At 43.1% G+C, this 16,967-nt stretch overlaps 1 protein-coding gene across 1 annotated transcript in view; it reads left to right on the plus strand.

Annotated features, from left to right (window-relative positions):
* The window catches only part of LOC115131792 (ubiquitin-associated protein 2-like), a 47,741-nt gene that overhangs the window by 25,190 nt on the left and 5,584 nt on the right, over window positions 1-16,967 (plus strand). The window contains 16 exon segments of the mRNA XM_029663784.2: window positions 3,456-3,541; window positions 5,227-5,303; window positions 5,306-5,394; window positions 10,549-10,750; window positions 10,974-11,254; window positions 11,486-11,664; window positions 11,851-11,950; window positions 12,162-12,198; window positions 12,498-12,687; window positions 12,803-12,869; window positions 13,001-13,328; window positions 13,605-13,693; window positions 13,918-13,971; window positions 14,187-14,268; window positions 14,564-14,784; window positions 15,122-15,227. Of these exon segments, the coding sequence (XP_029519644.2) occupies window positions 3,456-3,541; window positions 5,227-5,303; window positions 5,306-5,394; window positions 10,549-10,750; window positions 10,974-11,254; window positions 11,486-11,664; window positions 11,851-11,950; window positions 12,162-12,198; window positions 12,498-12,687; window positions 12,803-12,869; window positions 13,001-13,328; window positions 13,605-13,693; window positions 13,918-13,971; window positions 14,187-14,268; window positions 14,564-14,784; window positions 15,122-15,227 (2,188 nt within the window).

Consider the following 16,967-nt stretch of genomic DNA (forward strand, 5'->3'; position numbering starts at 1 on the left):
TGCAGTAGGAAGGGATCAAGTGAACCAGCCCCTGTGTTTTTAGCAATGCTCTTAGCACATCATAGACCTCAAGGGGTTCACATGAAAATAAAGTATGTGTCGGTGCATCATCTTCTCTACAATCTGTTCTGAGGTGACTAAAGGACTTCCTCTAGTGGAGAGATGAGATTCATTTTCAGAGATTATCCTTTCAAACAGGTGGCTAGCTGAAGCGAACGGGTTATTGAAAGCATTAAAAATTCAGAACCTGCCAGGGCTATGGGGGGGTGAGTTTTGTTTCAAAGATTTTACCACTTTCTGGAAGTTGTCTGGATTACTACCACTCTGATACATAATTCAATAAATGTGTTAATTTAGCTTTTTTTTATCCAGGGATCAAGGACTGGCAATCTAGCCTTAACGAAATAGTTTCTGTAATTTTCTCAGAAAAATACAATTGTTTTGGTTACATACACATATTTAGCAGATGTTATTGTGGGTGTAGTGAAATGCTTGTGTTCCTAGCTCCAACAGTGCAGTAGAATGTAACAGTTCACAACACACATATAAAAGTATAAGGGAATTAAGAAACATACATTTTAGATTGAGGAATGTTGGAGTGGCATTGACTAAAATACAGTAGAATAGAATACAGTATATACATATGAGACTAGTAAAGCAGTATTTAAACATTAAAGTGACTAGTGATCTGTTATTAAAGGGGCCAGTGATTCCAAGTCTGTATATGCACGGCAGCAGTCTGTAAGGTGCAGGGTTACAGCAGTCTGTAAGGTGCAGGCTAGTGATGGCTGTTTAACAGCCTGCTGTGTTTCAGTCTCCCGGTCCCAGCTTTGGTGCACCTGGATGATAGTGGGGTGAATAGGCTGTGGTTCGTGTGGTTGATGTCCTTTTTGTGATGGTTTTGCGACATTGGGTGCTGTAGGTTTCCTGGAGGTGAGGCATGTGCCCCTGGTGATGCGTTGGTTCAGATCGCACCACCCCGAGAGTCCTGCAGTGTTAGGTGGTGCAGTTGCCGTGCAAGGTAGTGGTAGAGCCCGACAGGATGCTCTCAATTGTGCACCTGTAAAAGTTTTTAGGGGTCAAGTCCAATTTTCAGCCTCCTCGTGTTGAAGCGGCGCTGTTGCACTGCCTTCACCACATTGTCTGTGTGGGTGGACCATTTCATATCTGTGAAGTGTACGCCGAGAAACTTGACGCTTGTTTCCAACCTTCAACACCTGGGTGCGGCCTGTCAGGAAGTCCCAGTTGCACAGGGCCGGGTTCAGACCCAGGGCCCCGAGCCTAGTGATGATCTTGGAGGGTACTATGGTGTTGAATGCTGAGCTATATACAATGAACAGTATTCTTACATGGGTATTCCTCTTGTCCAGATTGGATCGAACAGTGCGATGGCGATTGCATCATCTGTGGCTCTTGGGGCAGTAAGCAAATTGAAGTGAGTCTAGGGTGTCATGTACGGTAGAGGTAGTATGATCCTTGAATAGCCTCTCAAAGCACTTCATGATGACAGAAGTGAGTGCTACAGGGCGATAGTAATTTTAGTTCCGTTACATTTGCTTTCTTTGGTACAGGAACAATGGTGGAAGTGGGAACAGCAGACTGGAATAGGGAGAGATTGATTATGAAACACTCCAGCCAGCTGGTCTACGCATGTTCTGAGGATGAGGCTAGGAATGCTGTCTGGGCCGGCAGCCTTGCGAGGGTTTACGCCCTTAAATGTTTTACTCATGTCAGCCACGGAGGAGAGCCCACAGTCCTTGGTAGTAGCGGTTATCAAAGCGGGCAAAGAAAATTTGTCAGTGTCCGCGACATGGCTGGTTTTTCATTTTGTAGTCTGTCTATCGACCCTGCCACATACGTCTCATGTCTGAGCTGTTGAATTGCGACTCCACTTTGTCTCTGTGCTGATGTTTTGCATGTTTGATTCCCATATGGAGGGAATAATTACACAATAATTCAGTTTTGCTACCATTTGGCCATGGTTTCTGTTTTGGGTAGGTTTTAATTCACACTGGGTACAACTTCTCCAATACACTTCCTGATGAACAGTCACTGTATCAGTGTATTAGTCGATGTTATTCTCGGAGGCTACCCAGAACATATCCCAGTTTGCGTGATCAAAACAATCTTGAAGCTTGTATTCCGATTGGTCAGATCAGAGTTGAATAGACTTTAGCATGGGTATTTCCTGTTTGAGTTTCTGCCTATAGGAAGGGAGGAGCAAAATGGACTCGTGGTCAGATTTGCCGAAGGGAGGGACTTGTAGACATTTCGAAAAGTTGAGTAGCAGTGGTCCAATGTTTTTCTAGTGTGAGTACTACAGTCAATGTGTTAGAATTTTGGCATCCTTTTTCCTCAAATTTGCTTTGCTTCAATCCCTAGCTACAATAAATGCAGCCTCAGGATATGTGGTTTCCAGTTTGCATGAAGTTGTTTGAGGGCCTTCGTGGTATTGGCTTGAGGGAGAATATACACTGCTGTAACTATAACCGAAGCGAATTCTCTTGGGAGGTAAAACGGTCGGCATTTGAGGTATTCTAGGTCTGGTGAACAAAAGGATGTTATCACAATTCATGTGTTAACCTAGGATTACATCCATCTTTAACCCTTAGTTGTTTTTTTGACATGTTTATCTGCAACAGAGTTAAACAGGGAAATAAAACAATTATGGGCATAATCTGAATCGATGCTAGCTGACAATCCCTCAGTCACTTAAACCCCAGCTCAGACATAAAAAACTGCATAAAAAGTATCTTATATGTGCAATGGGACAATGGTCACTAATCTCATTAGCAAATATTCAATTGTCTGTAAAATTGAGATTTTGTTAGAATAATATCTAAGAGGATTTTTCAGTGTTTAGCCGAGTTAGATTTAGCTCAGTACAAATATCTTTCAGCCCATCCGATACTAGCAATAACCAATCTAGATTTAAAATCACGATCAGTAATTCAGATTGAGCATAGTTATACAGCAGGTCAGACAATTTGCTAAGACCACATATGGAGGCTGGTAAATTCCCGATAGCGTCAGATGGGCATTTTTTTCTAAGTCTCGCACCCGTTCATTTTTCTCTACAATCAGAAAGCAAATTTGTTGGTCCAGACCTCTACAGTCCGTCTGTCTATACACTCTTAATTAAAATGGTCTGTAAATGAATATAAAATATCTTGTGGAAAAATGTAACTACTCGCACCTTACACAAGTTGCTGGCTTTCCTAGGGCCCGCTCAGCAAGCTGGTGTGTGTGAAAGTAAGTATAAATGTCAAGGGAAGATGAACAGAAATCTAGGCCTAGGTTCTATTTCTATTGGTATTTGTGCTCCACTAGTTACCCTTATCGGAATAGGTCACACGCTTAACAGATACGAGAGTTTGTCTATTTGATTTTTCTGTTTTTTTAAATATGTATATATATATTTCAATTGCTCATCTTGCTCTCTCTTTCTCTTCTAGCTGTCAGAGACCAAGATCTTCACAGCCTCCAGTGTGGTCTCCATGCCACTCCCCCAGGAGAATGTCACCATCACTGCAGGACAGAGGTGGGTGGGCCTGACGCGTAATGCACACACCCACAGCCATTCACAGGAAATCAGTTGATTGAAATAAATGCGTTAGGCCCTAATCTCTGGATTTCACATGACTGGGAACACTGATATGTGTCTGTTAGTCACAGATAGCTTAAAAAAAAAGTTTGGATCAGAAAAGTATCAGTCAGCATCTAGTGTGACCATTTTCTTCATGTAGTGTGCCACATCTCCTTCGCAGAGTTGATCAGGCTGTTGAATGTTGTCCCACTCTTTTTCAATGGCTATGCGAGGTTGCTGGATATTGGCAGGAACTGGAACACGCTGTCATACATGTTGATCCAGAGCATCCCAAACATGCTCAATGGGTGATATGTATGAGTATGCAGGCCATGGAATGACTGAGACAATGGGCCTCAGGAGCTTGACACGGTATCTCTGTGCATTCAAATTGCCATAGATAAAATGCAGTTGTGTTCGTTTTTGGTGGCTTATGCCTGCCCATACCATAACCCCACTGCCACCATAGGGCACTCGGTTCACAACGTTGACATCAGCAAACCGCTCGCCCACACGACGCCGTACACGTGCTCTGCGGTTGTGAGGCCGGTGGGACGTACTGCTCAATCTAAAACGATAAAGGAAGTTTATGGTAGAGAAATTAACATTCAATACTCTGGCAACAGCTCTGGGACAATCCTGGGGTCAGCATGCCTATTGCACACTCCCTCAATAGTTTAGACATCTGTAGCATTGTTGTGACAAAACTGCACATTTTAGTGGCCTTTTATTGTCCCCAGCACAAGTTGCACCTGTGTCATAATTATGCTGTTTAATATATGCCACACCTGTCCGGTAGATGGAATATCTTGGCCAAGGAGAAATACTCACAAACAGGGTTGTAAACATAGACATTTCAGGGATCTTTTATTTCACCTCATGAAACATGGGACCAACACTTTACGTGTTGCGTTTTATATTTTTGTTCAGTTTGTATTATAACGACAACTTAGACGGCCATAAATGCAATGACAGAGAAGTGGGTTTTTTGTCACAATTTTAACAGCTCTGTCAAGACACCACCATGAAAAAGCGTTAAACAGGTTTTAAATCGACTCGTGAATTGTATTGAATATGGCAACGTTCCCCTCTTAAATTTTAATGCAATCACATTTTTTTAAATCGGCAGATTATTATCAATGATGTAATGTAACGAGTTGTCCCGCATAAGAAACCCTCACTGGTACCTTAGTTTATAAGAAGACCCATATACATGCAACCACTTTTCCACTCACTGAAAGCCATGCGTTGTGTATCCTGACTCATGTCCATGTAAAACACTTGTCTTCAACATCACCAAACTCTGCAGTCTAGTCAAATATCCAATGTTTTTTCACCTTTACTGAGTGTAGAACATTCAAATTTGTAATTCAAGCACTTCTGGTGTTGACTACGATTTTCAGCTCTGTATTATGTTTCATCCACCCCAAAACGTACTATCACATTTCCAATCAATTAGCTAACGTGAGTCAGAACAACATCCATTTCTCAGACCCTGTGATAGGCTAGTGTCCTGTCTAGGGGTTGTACTTGTACGTAAAGCTGCCTCACGCTACAGAAGCAGGAGATGGGCTCCTGCTCTATGGGCTGTACTGGCTCAGACGAGGCTAATTACTAACTCTGACCTCTGTCCCCTGCAGGATTGACCTGGCAGTGCTGCTGGGGAAGACTTCCCCGTCCTCTGAGGCCCCGGGCCCCATAGAGGCCAGCCAGCCCCCTCCCTCCCCCAGTCACTTGTGTTCAGCAACTCCAAGCAGCCGCTGTCTCAAACCACCTCCAGCAGCACCTCCTACACCCAGCACAGCATGGTGAGCCCACAGGACACACAACTGCCTTCACCCTATTCTACAGTTTTAGTGACTAAAGTATTGACCCAAAACGTTATGATACCAACATTTTTTTTAATACTTTAGTACAGTTTCGTATGATACCACCAACATTTTCCAGCTCTACCAATCCAAAGAACGCCTGTTATAAAATGTTAATAATGTCCGTTTTGTTTATAAATTCAGTTACATTTGAAGAAAAAGCCACGAGTCTTGTATGCGCCGGTCCAGTAATATCCACTTCACTTACACACGCATATCATATCACGTGTGGGAGCTGTAATCAGCCATCCAGCATCCTCTTCCAGCCATCACTCACCTGCTTCTTCCCGTCCTCTCTTCCTGCACATCTGTTCCTCAATCAGTTTTTCAACTCTAATTTAGCCGGGATGGTGAGCGGGGATGCAGTCACTGAGTCTTCTGTTACATTTGTGTATTTGATACATTAGAGCAGTGTGCAGAGCGAGCAAAGTTAATGCATTGTGTAATTTATTCTCTTTGCTTTGCAAGTACGCTGTCACGCGGCCTTGGAGTGCCAGGGAGGACAAATAGAGTACAGCAGTGTGACAGGCATGCTTGCAGCTTTACAACAAAGATAACGGCTTGTCTCTAGCTAAAACTGTAAAAATAAAGGACCCTTATTATCAACACTTTTTTTTCCCCCAGTGGGATTTCGCACGCATTTTATGTAACTTCACAAACCAGGCTGTTTTAAAATAATCCTGTTTTTGGTAATTATTGGTTTGATCATGAAAGTTACGTTGCCTAGCTAACCTGCAGTAGGTCTAAGCAGATTTGATTGGCTGAAGAAAGGAAAACTGTCTGCTTCACTAATTAGATGTGCTTCAAAGGTAGGATTCATATAGGCCTAATGTAAGCCTAAACTAGATTTTTATTTTATTTTTTTCTGGTACCTGTGTTTTAAAGTTGGGAACAGTGCATGTGTGTGTGAGGGAGTCTGTGTGGGTTTGTTTACTGAAGAGTAAAGGTTTCATGCAGTGTTTTCCCCTTACTGCCACAATGACATGCAGATCATTATGCACGTATATCCCTTCCCTTCATTCCTCTAGCCATATCACAGGTAGGCATTTACAAATATGTGTAAAGCAGCATTTCTATGATGTATTCTATTATACAGTGTGAAGTTAAATTCTATGTGTTGCATTGAGTAGACGTGTGAATATCAGTGACAAGTTTTTTGTGTTAGCACATAACGTTTAGAAAACGGGTACACACGTTGGGGGGAACGCACAAACAGGACGCTAGGCCACTCAATCTCCACGTGTTATGGTAATACTACTTGGTGTCGTGTTACTTGGCCTGGTATGTTGAAGTGTTTCATTTTTTTTTAGGCGGTAGATCAGCTTGACTCTTGCAGATATATTGTGGTTTCCATAAATGTAATTGTCTGCATCATTTCCAGTTCTATCTATCAAAAAAGAAACGTCCTATCACTGTCAACTGCGTTTATTTTCAGCAAACTTAACGTGTTAATATTTGTATGAATATAACAAGACATAGTCACATGTCTGTGGAACTTGTTCAGTTTGTCTAACAGAAGTGGAATAATGTGTCCCTGAACAAAGGGGGGGGGGGGTCAAAATCAAAGTAAGTCAGTATCTGGTGTGGCCACGAGCTGCATTTTAAGTACTGCAGTGCATCTCCATCTCATGGACTGTACCAGATTTGCCAGTTCTTGCTGTGAGATGTTACCCCACTCTTCCACCAAGGCACCTGCAAGTTCCCAGACATTTCTGGGCGGAATGGGCCTAGCCCTCACCCTACGATCCAACAGGTCCCAGACGTGCTCGATGTGATTGAGATCCGGGCTCTTCGCCCGCCATGGCAGAACACTGGCATTCCTGTTTTGCAGGAAATCGCACACACAACGAGCAGTATGGTGGCATTGCCATGCTGGAGGGTCATGTCAGAATGAGCCTGCAGGAAGGGTACCACTTGAGGGAGGAGGATGTCTTCCCTGTTATGCACAGTGTTGAGCTTGCCTGCAATGACAAGCTCAGTCCGATGATACTGTGACACACTGCCCCAGACCCTGACGGACACTCCACCTCCAAATGAATCCTGCTCCAGAGTACAGGCCTCGGTGTAACGCTCACTCCTTCGACGATTAACGCGAATCCAACCATCACCTCGGGTGAGACAGAACCGTGACTTGTCAGTGAAGAGCACTTTTGCCAGTCCAGTCTGGTCCAGTGACGGTGGGTTTGTGCCCATAGGCAATGTTATTGCCGGTGATGTCTGGTGAGGACCTGCCTTACAACAGGCCTACAACCCTCATTCCAGCGCCTCTCAGCTTATTGCGGACAGTCTGAGCACTGATTGAGGGATTGTGCATTCCTGGTGTAACTCGGGCTGTTAATGCCATCCTGTACCTGTCCCGCAGGTGTGATGTTCGGCTGTACAGCTCCTGTGCAGATGTTGTTACACGTGGTCTGCCTCTGCGAGGACGATCAGCTGTCTGTCCTGTCTCCCTGTAGCGCTGTCTTAGGCGTCTCACAGTACGGACATTACAATTTATTGCCGTGGCCACATTTGCAGTTCTCATGCCTCCTTGCAGCATGCCTTAAGCACATTCACGCAGAGGAGCAGGGACCCTGGGCATCTTTCCTTTGGTGTTTTTCAGAGTCAGTAGGAAGGCCTCTTTGGTGTCCTAAGTTTTCATAACTGTGACCTTAATTGCCTACCATCTGTAAGCTGTTAGTGTCTTAACAACAGTTCCACAGGTGCATATTCATTATTTTTTTATGGTTCATTGAACAAGCTTGGGAAACCGTGTTTAAACGCTTCACAATGAAGATCTGTGAAGTTATTTGGATTTTTACGAATTATCTTTGAAAGACAGGGTCCTGAAAAGGGGACATTTCTTTTTGCTGAGTTTATAAGCTGGAAGTAGAAGCCCGTTTTTAAATTTTACGGACACAGTACATTTTACAATAGTTATATTGTGTTTGTTTTTAATCCCATCCTTCAGCTCTGCTCAACCCCTCCCATCTAGCTCAGAACTCCGTCCAGTTTTAATTCTATTTGCCATTTTATTTTTCAATTGATGTTTCACAAAAGTTCTGAACCTTTCTATTCCTTTTACTTTCTCCCACTTCCACTTGCCTCTTCCACCTTTCGGTAGTGCTGCAATTAGTTGGTTGTAATCTTGAGTAAAGCAGACATTTCCATATATTTTTGTTAGCTGCATGTGTGACAACTCCGCAAATCCAATTTATGATATTATTTACATAGATTATTTAAAATAAAGGAAATCTTAAGTTTGTTGTTTTGTATATTTGTGTTTAACCATAATTGTTGTAATATTTGTTCTGTCTTTTCTGGTGGATTAAATTTATTGTAACCAACTTTCTATGGCTTGTTTTAAAAAATAGTGATATTTGGGATATTTCATTTTCAAATAACCGAAAGTGAGAGGTTGCAATCTAAATAAATGGGGGGGGGGGGGGGGTTGAAGGCCATTCTTGAACATGGGGTGAGACATTCTTATCTGCGAGAACCAGTTTGGATTTAAGTATAACTTCCGTATGACCTAAGCCTGTAGTAAGAGTATAATGCTTTTTTTTTTAAATCTCTGCTCTCTGAATTCATATTCATTATATAAATAAGCCCGTTTTTAAATTGTCTGGCTTACAATTCTAAATAAAATATACTTTTTTGCTCATATAACCTATAAAAAAAAACAAGTTGATAGGTGTAGGCAAGGCCATTAGCAAATGGGTAAACTGGATATGACTAAAGAGTTAATCAGGGAAAAACAATTCCACTTAATTGACAGCTATTTTCCTTTCCACGGTAGCAAGATCTTAGCAAAAGTAACTTTCTATAATGTTTTATTGTTGTGAGAATTTCTTTCTTTCGGGATGTGAATAGCGAGTTTGTCACTTCACCGTCTGACCATTTTATTGGTAAACTACATGGTAATGTAAAAGTTGTTTTTATTAGTGATCAATACGTAATATTTATCAAAATTTGGTTGTAATCCAGAGGTTAGAAAATGTATAGGCTGTGGAGCGATCCAAATTGTTCATATTTTCTTTTAAATCCACAATCATGAATTGTTAACACCTTGTTTTTAAGCCCTAGATTTCTAGACCTTTGATATTATTGTTGGAACTTATTTGAACAGCTGTTTTGAAGGCCATATTAAATAGACATGCTGATTGTGGAAAACCATTGTTTTAATGCTTTCTGAGAAGTTGCAATTAATTTACCATAACTTTAACCCATTGTGTAACAGAGGTTCTCCAAAATTGAAGTATTCCAGGCATTTATATATAAGTTCCTGTCATACTTTTCAAAGTTAGCTATGAATACCAGGCCTGGTTTCCCAGAATTCTGTGTTCTATTGTTTCCCATACTCGTCTTATATTATCTCCAATGTATCGTCCATGCAAAAAAAACTGTCTGATTAGGATGAATAATATCCGACAGTCTGTATTCCAAGTAAGGCTTCTCTCAGAAACATGTTCTTTAACATCCATTTCAACAGTATTGATTATCTTTTAGCTTGTTTCTTTATCCATGGTCACAGCTTTTTCGTCACTCATTTCGAGTCTCCCCTTCATATCCTTTATTTCTTTATTTTGGTTCAAGTACACCCAATTTATCATTCACTGATTTTTAGCAGAACGGTTTCTACTCTTGGTGTACCAGGTGGCGAAAAGCATAAATCATCTGTCTGTCGAGGAATCTTGTAGCATTGTCTTGGAGTTTGGTTCTCCATTTTTTTTTTGTCCCGGTTCCTTTCCGACATGTTTTGGCCTTGACTGTGTTTGTAATATTTATCAATTAACTTCTCTGGCCTTGTGTTTTTTGGTGTTATTATTCAGCTTGAATGTTATTGCCCACAATTAAATAAATTGGTGTAGTGCTACTATTTAGTCCGTTTTAGAGATAATGAATATTGTGATTTTGCATAACTCATTTTACACCGCCATCTTCAGTCCACCATCACTGCCACAACCTTACGAATGTTTGCATGTCCTCGTTAGTAAAATGTTTTTATCATGACAACACTAGTTCTAGCAATAAACCAGCACAGCTGTTATATTCTGTTCGACGCTCATTCCTGAAACTTGCAGGATTTCCGTTCCTCTTTTTTTCCCATTGCAGGTGAACATGCTGCGGAAGGGCTTTGGGGAGGTGGGGGACCCTAAAGGAGGCAGCACAGGGACGACCAGCGGCTCCCAGTTCTTGGAGCAATTTAAGACTGCGCAAGCCTTGGCCCAGCTGGCTGCCCAGCAGTCCCAGACAGGACAGCCCAACCTCACCCCCTCTTCCTGGGACACTAACTCTGCAGAGCTGGGCCACTATGGTAAGAGGAGAGATATAGGGACAGTTGGTATGGTTAAGTAAAGCAGGGGGTGTACATAGTGGCTAGACTAACTTGGGTTTACAGAGATTTTGAAAAATGCCTACATGACTGGTTATGAAGAGAAGACATCTTAAATGCCCTTTTGCATGGTTCAGAATTGGATGTTTTATAGCGGTCAGGTGCAGCCCCTATATTCCTTTCTCCCATCCTTCTCTCCCCCCAGACATCAAGGCCCAGCCAGAGCCTCCGGTCCACAGCCCCTTCACCAAGCGCCATCCCTACCAGCCCACCACCTCCGTGTTGGATGCTTTCCTCCCCTCTTCCTCAGTTTCCTCCTCCCTGCCCTCACAGAGCAGCCCCTCGTCCCACATGGCGCCCCCTGTGTCTGTCCTCCCCAAGATGGTGGTGTCCCCTGACTCATCGGATGCTCAGGGTTCCAGCCCTCTGCCACTGCAGCAGCACAAGCTCAAGCAACAGAAGAAGAGGACCTCCATCACCACCAAGGTAACAGCTCAACACTGATATAAGGACAATGTAAAATGGCTGGTCATGCTGCGCCTAATTTCTAATTATTTTCGATAGGTAACAGTTGCTCACTCACAGCCAACAGTGTGCACACATTCACTTTACTGTTAGCCTAACCATTGTTTCCCTCCCTACCTCTGCTTACCTTTTCATAAATAATTACCTTGCTTTCCCAGACGTCAACCATATCTTTATTATATTTTATTCCAGATCCCAGCAATGGCGGTGGAGATGCCTGGCTCGGCAGACATCTCTGGGCTGAACCTGCAGTTTGGAGCACTGCAGTTTGGCTCTGAACCTGTGCTCCAGGAGTACGACAGCGCCAACACCACCACCACCACCACACCAGGAAGCCAGGTTCAAAACAGCCTCTACACAAGCCCCAGCTGGTGAGCACACCGGTCATACCAGACACTGCAAAATTGGTGTACGATATGAGTTGTATACCGCTATAACACCACACACGCATGTGTGGGGCACCAGCATCAAAGTGGGCCCACTTTGATGCTGGACCCCTTCTCTTTTCTCAAAGTAACCCATGGCTTTATCTAATCTCTCTGCTTCTTGTCCTCCAGTGAGGCGATTCCCTCCAACCCCAGTCAGATTGACATGTACGACCAGAGGGCTCCCCAGGCCCGGCGCTTCCCCACCCCTGTCTCCTCCCCGCAGAAAGAGGTGAGCCTCCATTCCTATTGCTCTGCCTCCTTGAGATTAATATCCTCTATTCATATTGCTTTGATTCTTGGAGAAATACAAAATAAAGCAATTTCTCTTTTTTTCACTTTTCTTTGATTGGCTCCCTCTGTTATTGAATAGCCTGTTGCTATGGAAACGACTCCCCTACATTTCTGTACCCTAACAAGCCCACCTGAACTTGTTTTTTCAGAATGGATTCAATTCAATACAGACGCATTCTGTGGAAGGTGAGTGATTTTGGTAGCGGTGAGGGTTTGCAGTGAAGGAAGTCTAATATGTGGTAATCCGCTAACATGCATCGTAATGCATTTCCTGGATGTAGGTTAAGTACTCGGGAACCATGCCTGTTATTTTGTGGTCCTATATTAGTATTTTACAGCTATTCGCCCAGTGTCCCTAAAAGTTAATACCGTTTGGAATGGCAATCTGCCCTATTAGACAGTGTGTTCTAGAGCTGTCGTCTATCTGGGTTGACACTAATCCCAGACTCTTTCTCTCCCTCTCTGTACTTTCTGTTTCTGTCCAGCTGCAGCAGGCTCTGCAGTGTCTGTGAAGTCGGCCTCTGATTCGGCCACGCCTGTGTCAGTCTCCATGGCTACATTGACAGACAGTTGCTCAGGGCCCGTGTCCTTGTTGACCACATCCAATCAGTTGTCGCACAGCGCTCTGGGGCACAATGAAGAGCTGCCCCCGAATACCATGCCTCAGCACAGCAAGTAAGATGCCACTCTTGAAGGGCTTGAGTAATTTGAAGAGTTTGGATTGTAGGAGTGCCAGTGGATAATGGTTCTTTATTCAACTAAATTGATGGACGATCGTTTGTTCTTTCAGTTCCCTTTCTACACAGCAGAAAAGTCTCGCGCCATCCCAAGTCCGCACATCCAACACCAGTCTAATGGTGAGTGTGTGAGAGAAGAGATTGCATTTCCTGTGATGGATGCATCAAATACTTCTTAATCTAACCTAGTGGGTATTTAATCATGTTTATCATAACCATCTCCTCTTCTCTCCATTCATCCATCCTTACAGCACCAGAGCATAGAGGACTCTAGCTTGCACTCTTCCTCTTTCGCTTCCTCTGTCTCGGCGGTCCCCTCTTCCTCTGTCCTCTCTTCCTCGTCGGTGGTTGCAGCAGCTCAGCAGGTCTCCATGGGGGCCCCTCAGCCCTCTTCAGTGAACATAGTGTCTCAGTCAGCCCCCTCGGGCTTGGCCCCTGTGAGCAACCTAGCGGCCATGGGCCTCCACACAGTAGCCTCCATGGGACCTCCAGCCGTTGCCTCCGCAGCCATGTCCACAGGAGCACCAGCCCAGGCTATCGCTTCCTCCGCCTCATCACGCAGCTCTGCAGTCTCCTCAGGTTAGACATGGATTGTTGGTAAAGGGGTGTGTCACAAATGGCACTGTTTCCTATATCGTGCACTACTTTTGACTGGAGCCCTATGGGCCCTGTTCTAATGTAGTGCACTATATAGGGAATAGGTTGCCATTTGGGACGTAAATGGGGTCTGGTTTAGATTGAGTTGTGATGGGGTGTGTTAACTTGAAGTATGTTGTATGTTTTTTACTTTCTAATACTATTTCCATCCTATTATTTCACATGTTTTTTGTCTTGTTTTTGCTGGTCTCTTTACAGGGAAAGCACCTCCTAACCTGCCTCCTGGAGTGCCCCCTCTGCTTCCCAACCCATACATAATGGCCCCCGGACTACTGCATGCTTACCCTGTAAGTACTCCTCACGGTCTCTGTCATCTAAACCTGCCTTTAGGTCATGGAAATCATGAGGTCTATCGAAGTGTGAATGACTGCTGATATCTGCGCATATCGTCATTCTATGTTCTGTTTTTTTTGCACTTTCTAAAAGGTCAGATTTAGTGCTTAGTATACTGCAATTGGAGGGAAATTCCCAAAGTAATCCCCCCCCCCCCCCTTTTTGTCTTGTTTCTCAGCCTCAGGTGTATGGCTATGATGACCTACAGATGCTCCAGACAAGAATACCATTGGTGAGTCTAAGCTATCTGGATATAACCCATCCATGCGTGGATTGGCCAAATATGACTTTGCTAGTAACTCTAGCAACCGCTGGTTATTTAAAGATGTGAACAACTGTTCTTGGAACTCATTTGTTTCAGGAACTTTGCGATGTGATGCAATTGGGTATATATAGTCTCATAATCCTTTCGTACACGTCAAAACTGAGCCTCTTCTGTCGTCTCAGGATTACTACAGCATCCCGTTTGCCACCCCCAGCACAGCACTGACTGGCAGAGATGGCAGCCTGAGCAACAACCCTTACTCTGGTAAAGCACCGTTCTAACCTCCGTCTCAGTTGTCTGACTCTACTTTCCTATTCTACGGTCTATGTACAGAGTGCTAACACAGTGACGGGAGTGGTTTGGTGTTGGGAACAAACACGCATCAGGGGGGCAGTGGTGCTAGAACAGTGTGCAGCTGGCATCAGATAGTCGGACCTTAATCGCCGTGACTAACTGATCTCAATGACTCACCAGCCCATTGCTTGAACACAATGGAAGTTGTCACTTTTTCTCACTCATCTCTCCCTCATCCCCCTTTCACTCACTCCCCCCCGGGCAGGTGACTTATCAAAGTTTGGTCGAGGTGATGCGTCGTCCCCGGCGCCGGCCACCACTTTGGCCCAGCAGACGCAGCAGAACCAGAGCCAGACGCACCACACCACGCAGCAGCCTTTCCTCAACCCAGCGCTGCCCCCAGGCTACAGCTACACCAGCCTGCCCTATTACACTGGCGTGCCAGGCCTGCCCAACACCTTCCAGTATGGCCCCGCTATGTTCCCGGTGAGGCTTCACATGATTTTGTCTGGATGTTGTTATGGATGTTTAAAAATATATATATTATGAAGTTTATAAGTCAACGAGAGCATGTTCTCCTGATACATGTACAAATGCATTTTGTAATATGAATTGTGAACTGTCCTAATTTATAATCGGGACAGAAATGTACTGTAAACAGTTTCTCGCTTTAATTGAGAGAATCCAGTATGCTGTAAAAGGAATTTTAAATGGCATGTGTTAGTGTTACGCCCCTGAAAAAGCACTTTTTTTAAATTTTATTTTTACTTATGTTAGTTAAAGAATTATATTAGTTTCACCTCTAACCTGTGTTGTTTTCTAGGTGGCTCCTACCTCTTCGAAGCAGCACGGTGTGAATGTTGGAGTCAATGCCTCGGCAACTGCCTTCCAGCAGGCCAGCGGCTACGGTACCCATGGTTACAACACTGGTAAGACTCACCCTGTGTAACGGCATCTGTTCAGGGGTCATTCAGTACACTGTACATGCTGATATAATGGCTATCTACACTACATGCAACTGAAAGTCAGTTTAGTTGACAATGTGTGCTTTCACTTTTATATTTAGTAGGCCTCTCACATTCAAAGGTTTGTTGGGTTTGATGCAACACTTTCCTGTGCCTAAGCCTGCTAAGGCTGACATTGCCCACATTACCGGTCAACATCAAATGTTCTTCAACATGGCTAGTGGATGAAATGGCATGAACTCCAACCTTTCTAATCAAGCATGCATAGCCACAGCAGGGTTTCCGTTAGCCAGTAATAGCCGGCTTTAGGCTGTTAAAAAATGGAGAAGCTGATGAATAAAATTAGCGCCGCCCAATTGTTCGGGAGAAGAAAAATCCCACTGAAGTAACGTGTTTTTTTAGCCTATTCATTGATGGAAATTTGACCGGTCATGCTTTTCGGTCTGTGTTAATTTGCATAAGTATGTGGAATTAAATTGGCATGTCAGTGTATATTCATTATGTATCACATGCGTACAGAGCCTTTGGGCGTAAAATCTCAGGCAGCTCTTTTATAAGCCCACTCATTGCGCAACAATTCTAAATGCAATAGTGTGTCAAAAATAGTTTTTTATTATTTTTTAAAGCTATTTTTATTTCTCGAATGGCAATTGAAACACGTTTTTCATTCACCATTCAAATGCATAGGCAACCACTTAGCATTGAGCTGGAGGCCGTATGCATTTTGAAAACGTATAGCTACTTAATTGTTTGAAATGTGAACATTTTGCTGCAAATTATGAGGTATGTTTTACCTCCAAAGTAGCAAATCCAAAATCAAACCATTTCTGTAGAGGCAATTTATTTCAATACTTCCATATGCCATTGAAACCAGTAGCCTATTTCTCTCATGTTCTACTGGTTTTCAACTTTCTTTCATTGTCTGGTAACCAAATGCACATTTGTACGTTGCCTACTGCCATGTGCGCATTGCTGCTCTAATAATGTTAAGAAATAGTTTATCAACATTTTAAGCTAATAGTTCTGATCTGTTGCATCAGATTCATTGCTTTAAAGAAAATATATGTTGCCTTGGCCTACTGGTTGTACGAATTGTCCCAGGGTCTGTCTGGGCTATTTCTTTCTAGACAAGCTGACCAATAGAATATATACACTTTACTACTATGGGGGATAGTAGTTAGACATATGCTCATACGCGGCACGTCCATAAACCTAAGGGAAAAGTCTCAACTTAATTGAGAGAACAACACCTTAATGGCACCAGTGGAGAGCATTCTTGTTCAACAAAAAAAATTTGGGGGGGGAAATCATTTCCTCCAGTTCAGATGGATGTCATATTCTATTTCTCTTCTCGTAGGCCAATTATATGGTCAAAGTTGTGCTAAACGTTATGTTTTCCAGTGTTAGCAGAGTAGGCTATCCTTTAATTTGTCGTATTAAAAAATATATTTTGAATGTCTGTGTAGGAGAATTGCATGAAATGTGTTTCCTGTGCAAAGAAAGGAACATATCTGCTATAGCACATGCTCAGCCATGCATTCATTGAGCAGTCTTTTTCTGAGAACAGTGAGTTATATTATTAGCCGAAATAATGACTGTCCAATCTACTCATCACATTACAAATAGTAGGCCATTTGACATAAATCTGTAAATAAGATGACGCAAGGAATGCTTTATTAAAGGTGCATTTTTATGGTGAAAATT

This window comes from Oncorhynchus nerka, linkage group LG7, assembly GCF_034236695.1.
Source record: "Oncorhynchus nerka isolate Pitt River linkage group LG7, Oner_Uvic_2.0, whole genome shotgun sequence".
Lineage (NCBI taxonomy): Eukaryota > Metazoa > Chordata > Actinopteri > Salmoniformes > Salmonidae > Oncorhynchus > Oncorhynchus nerka.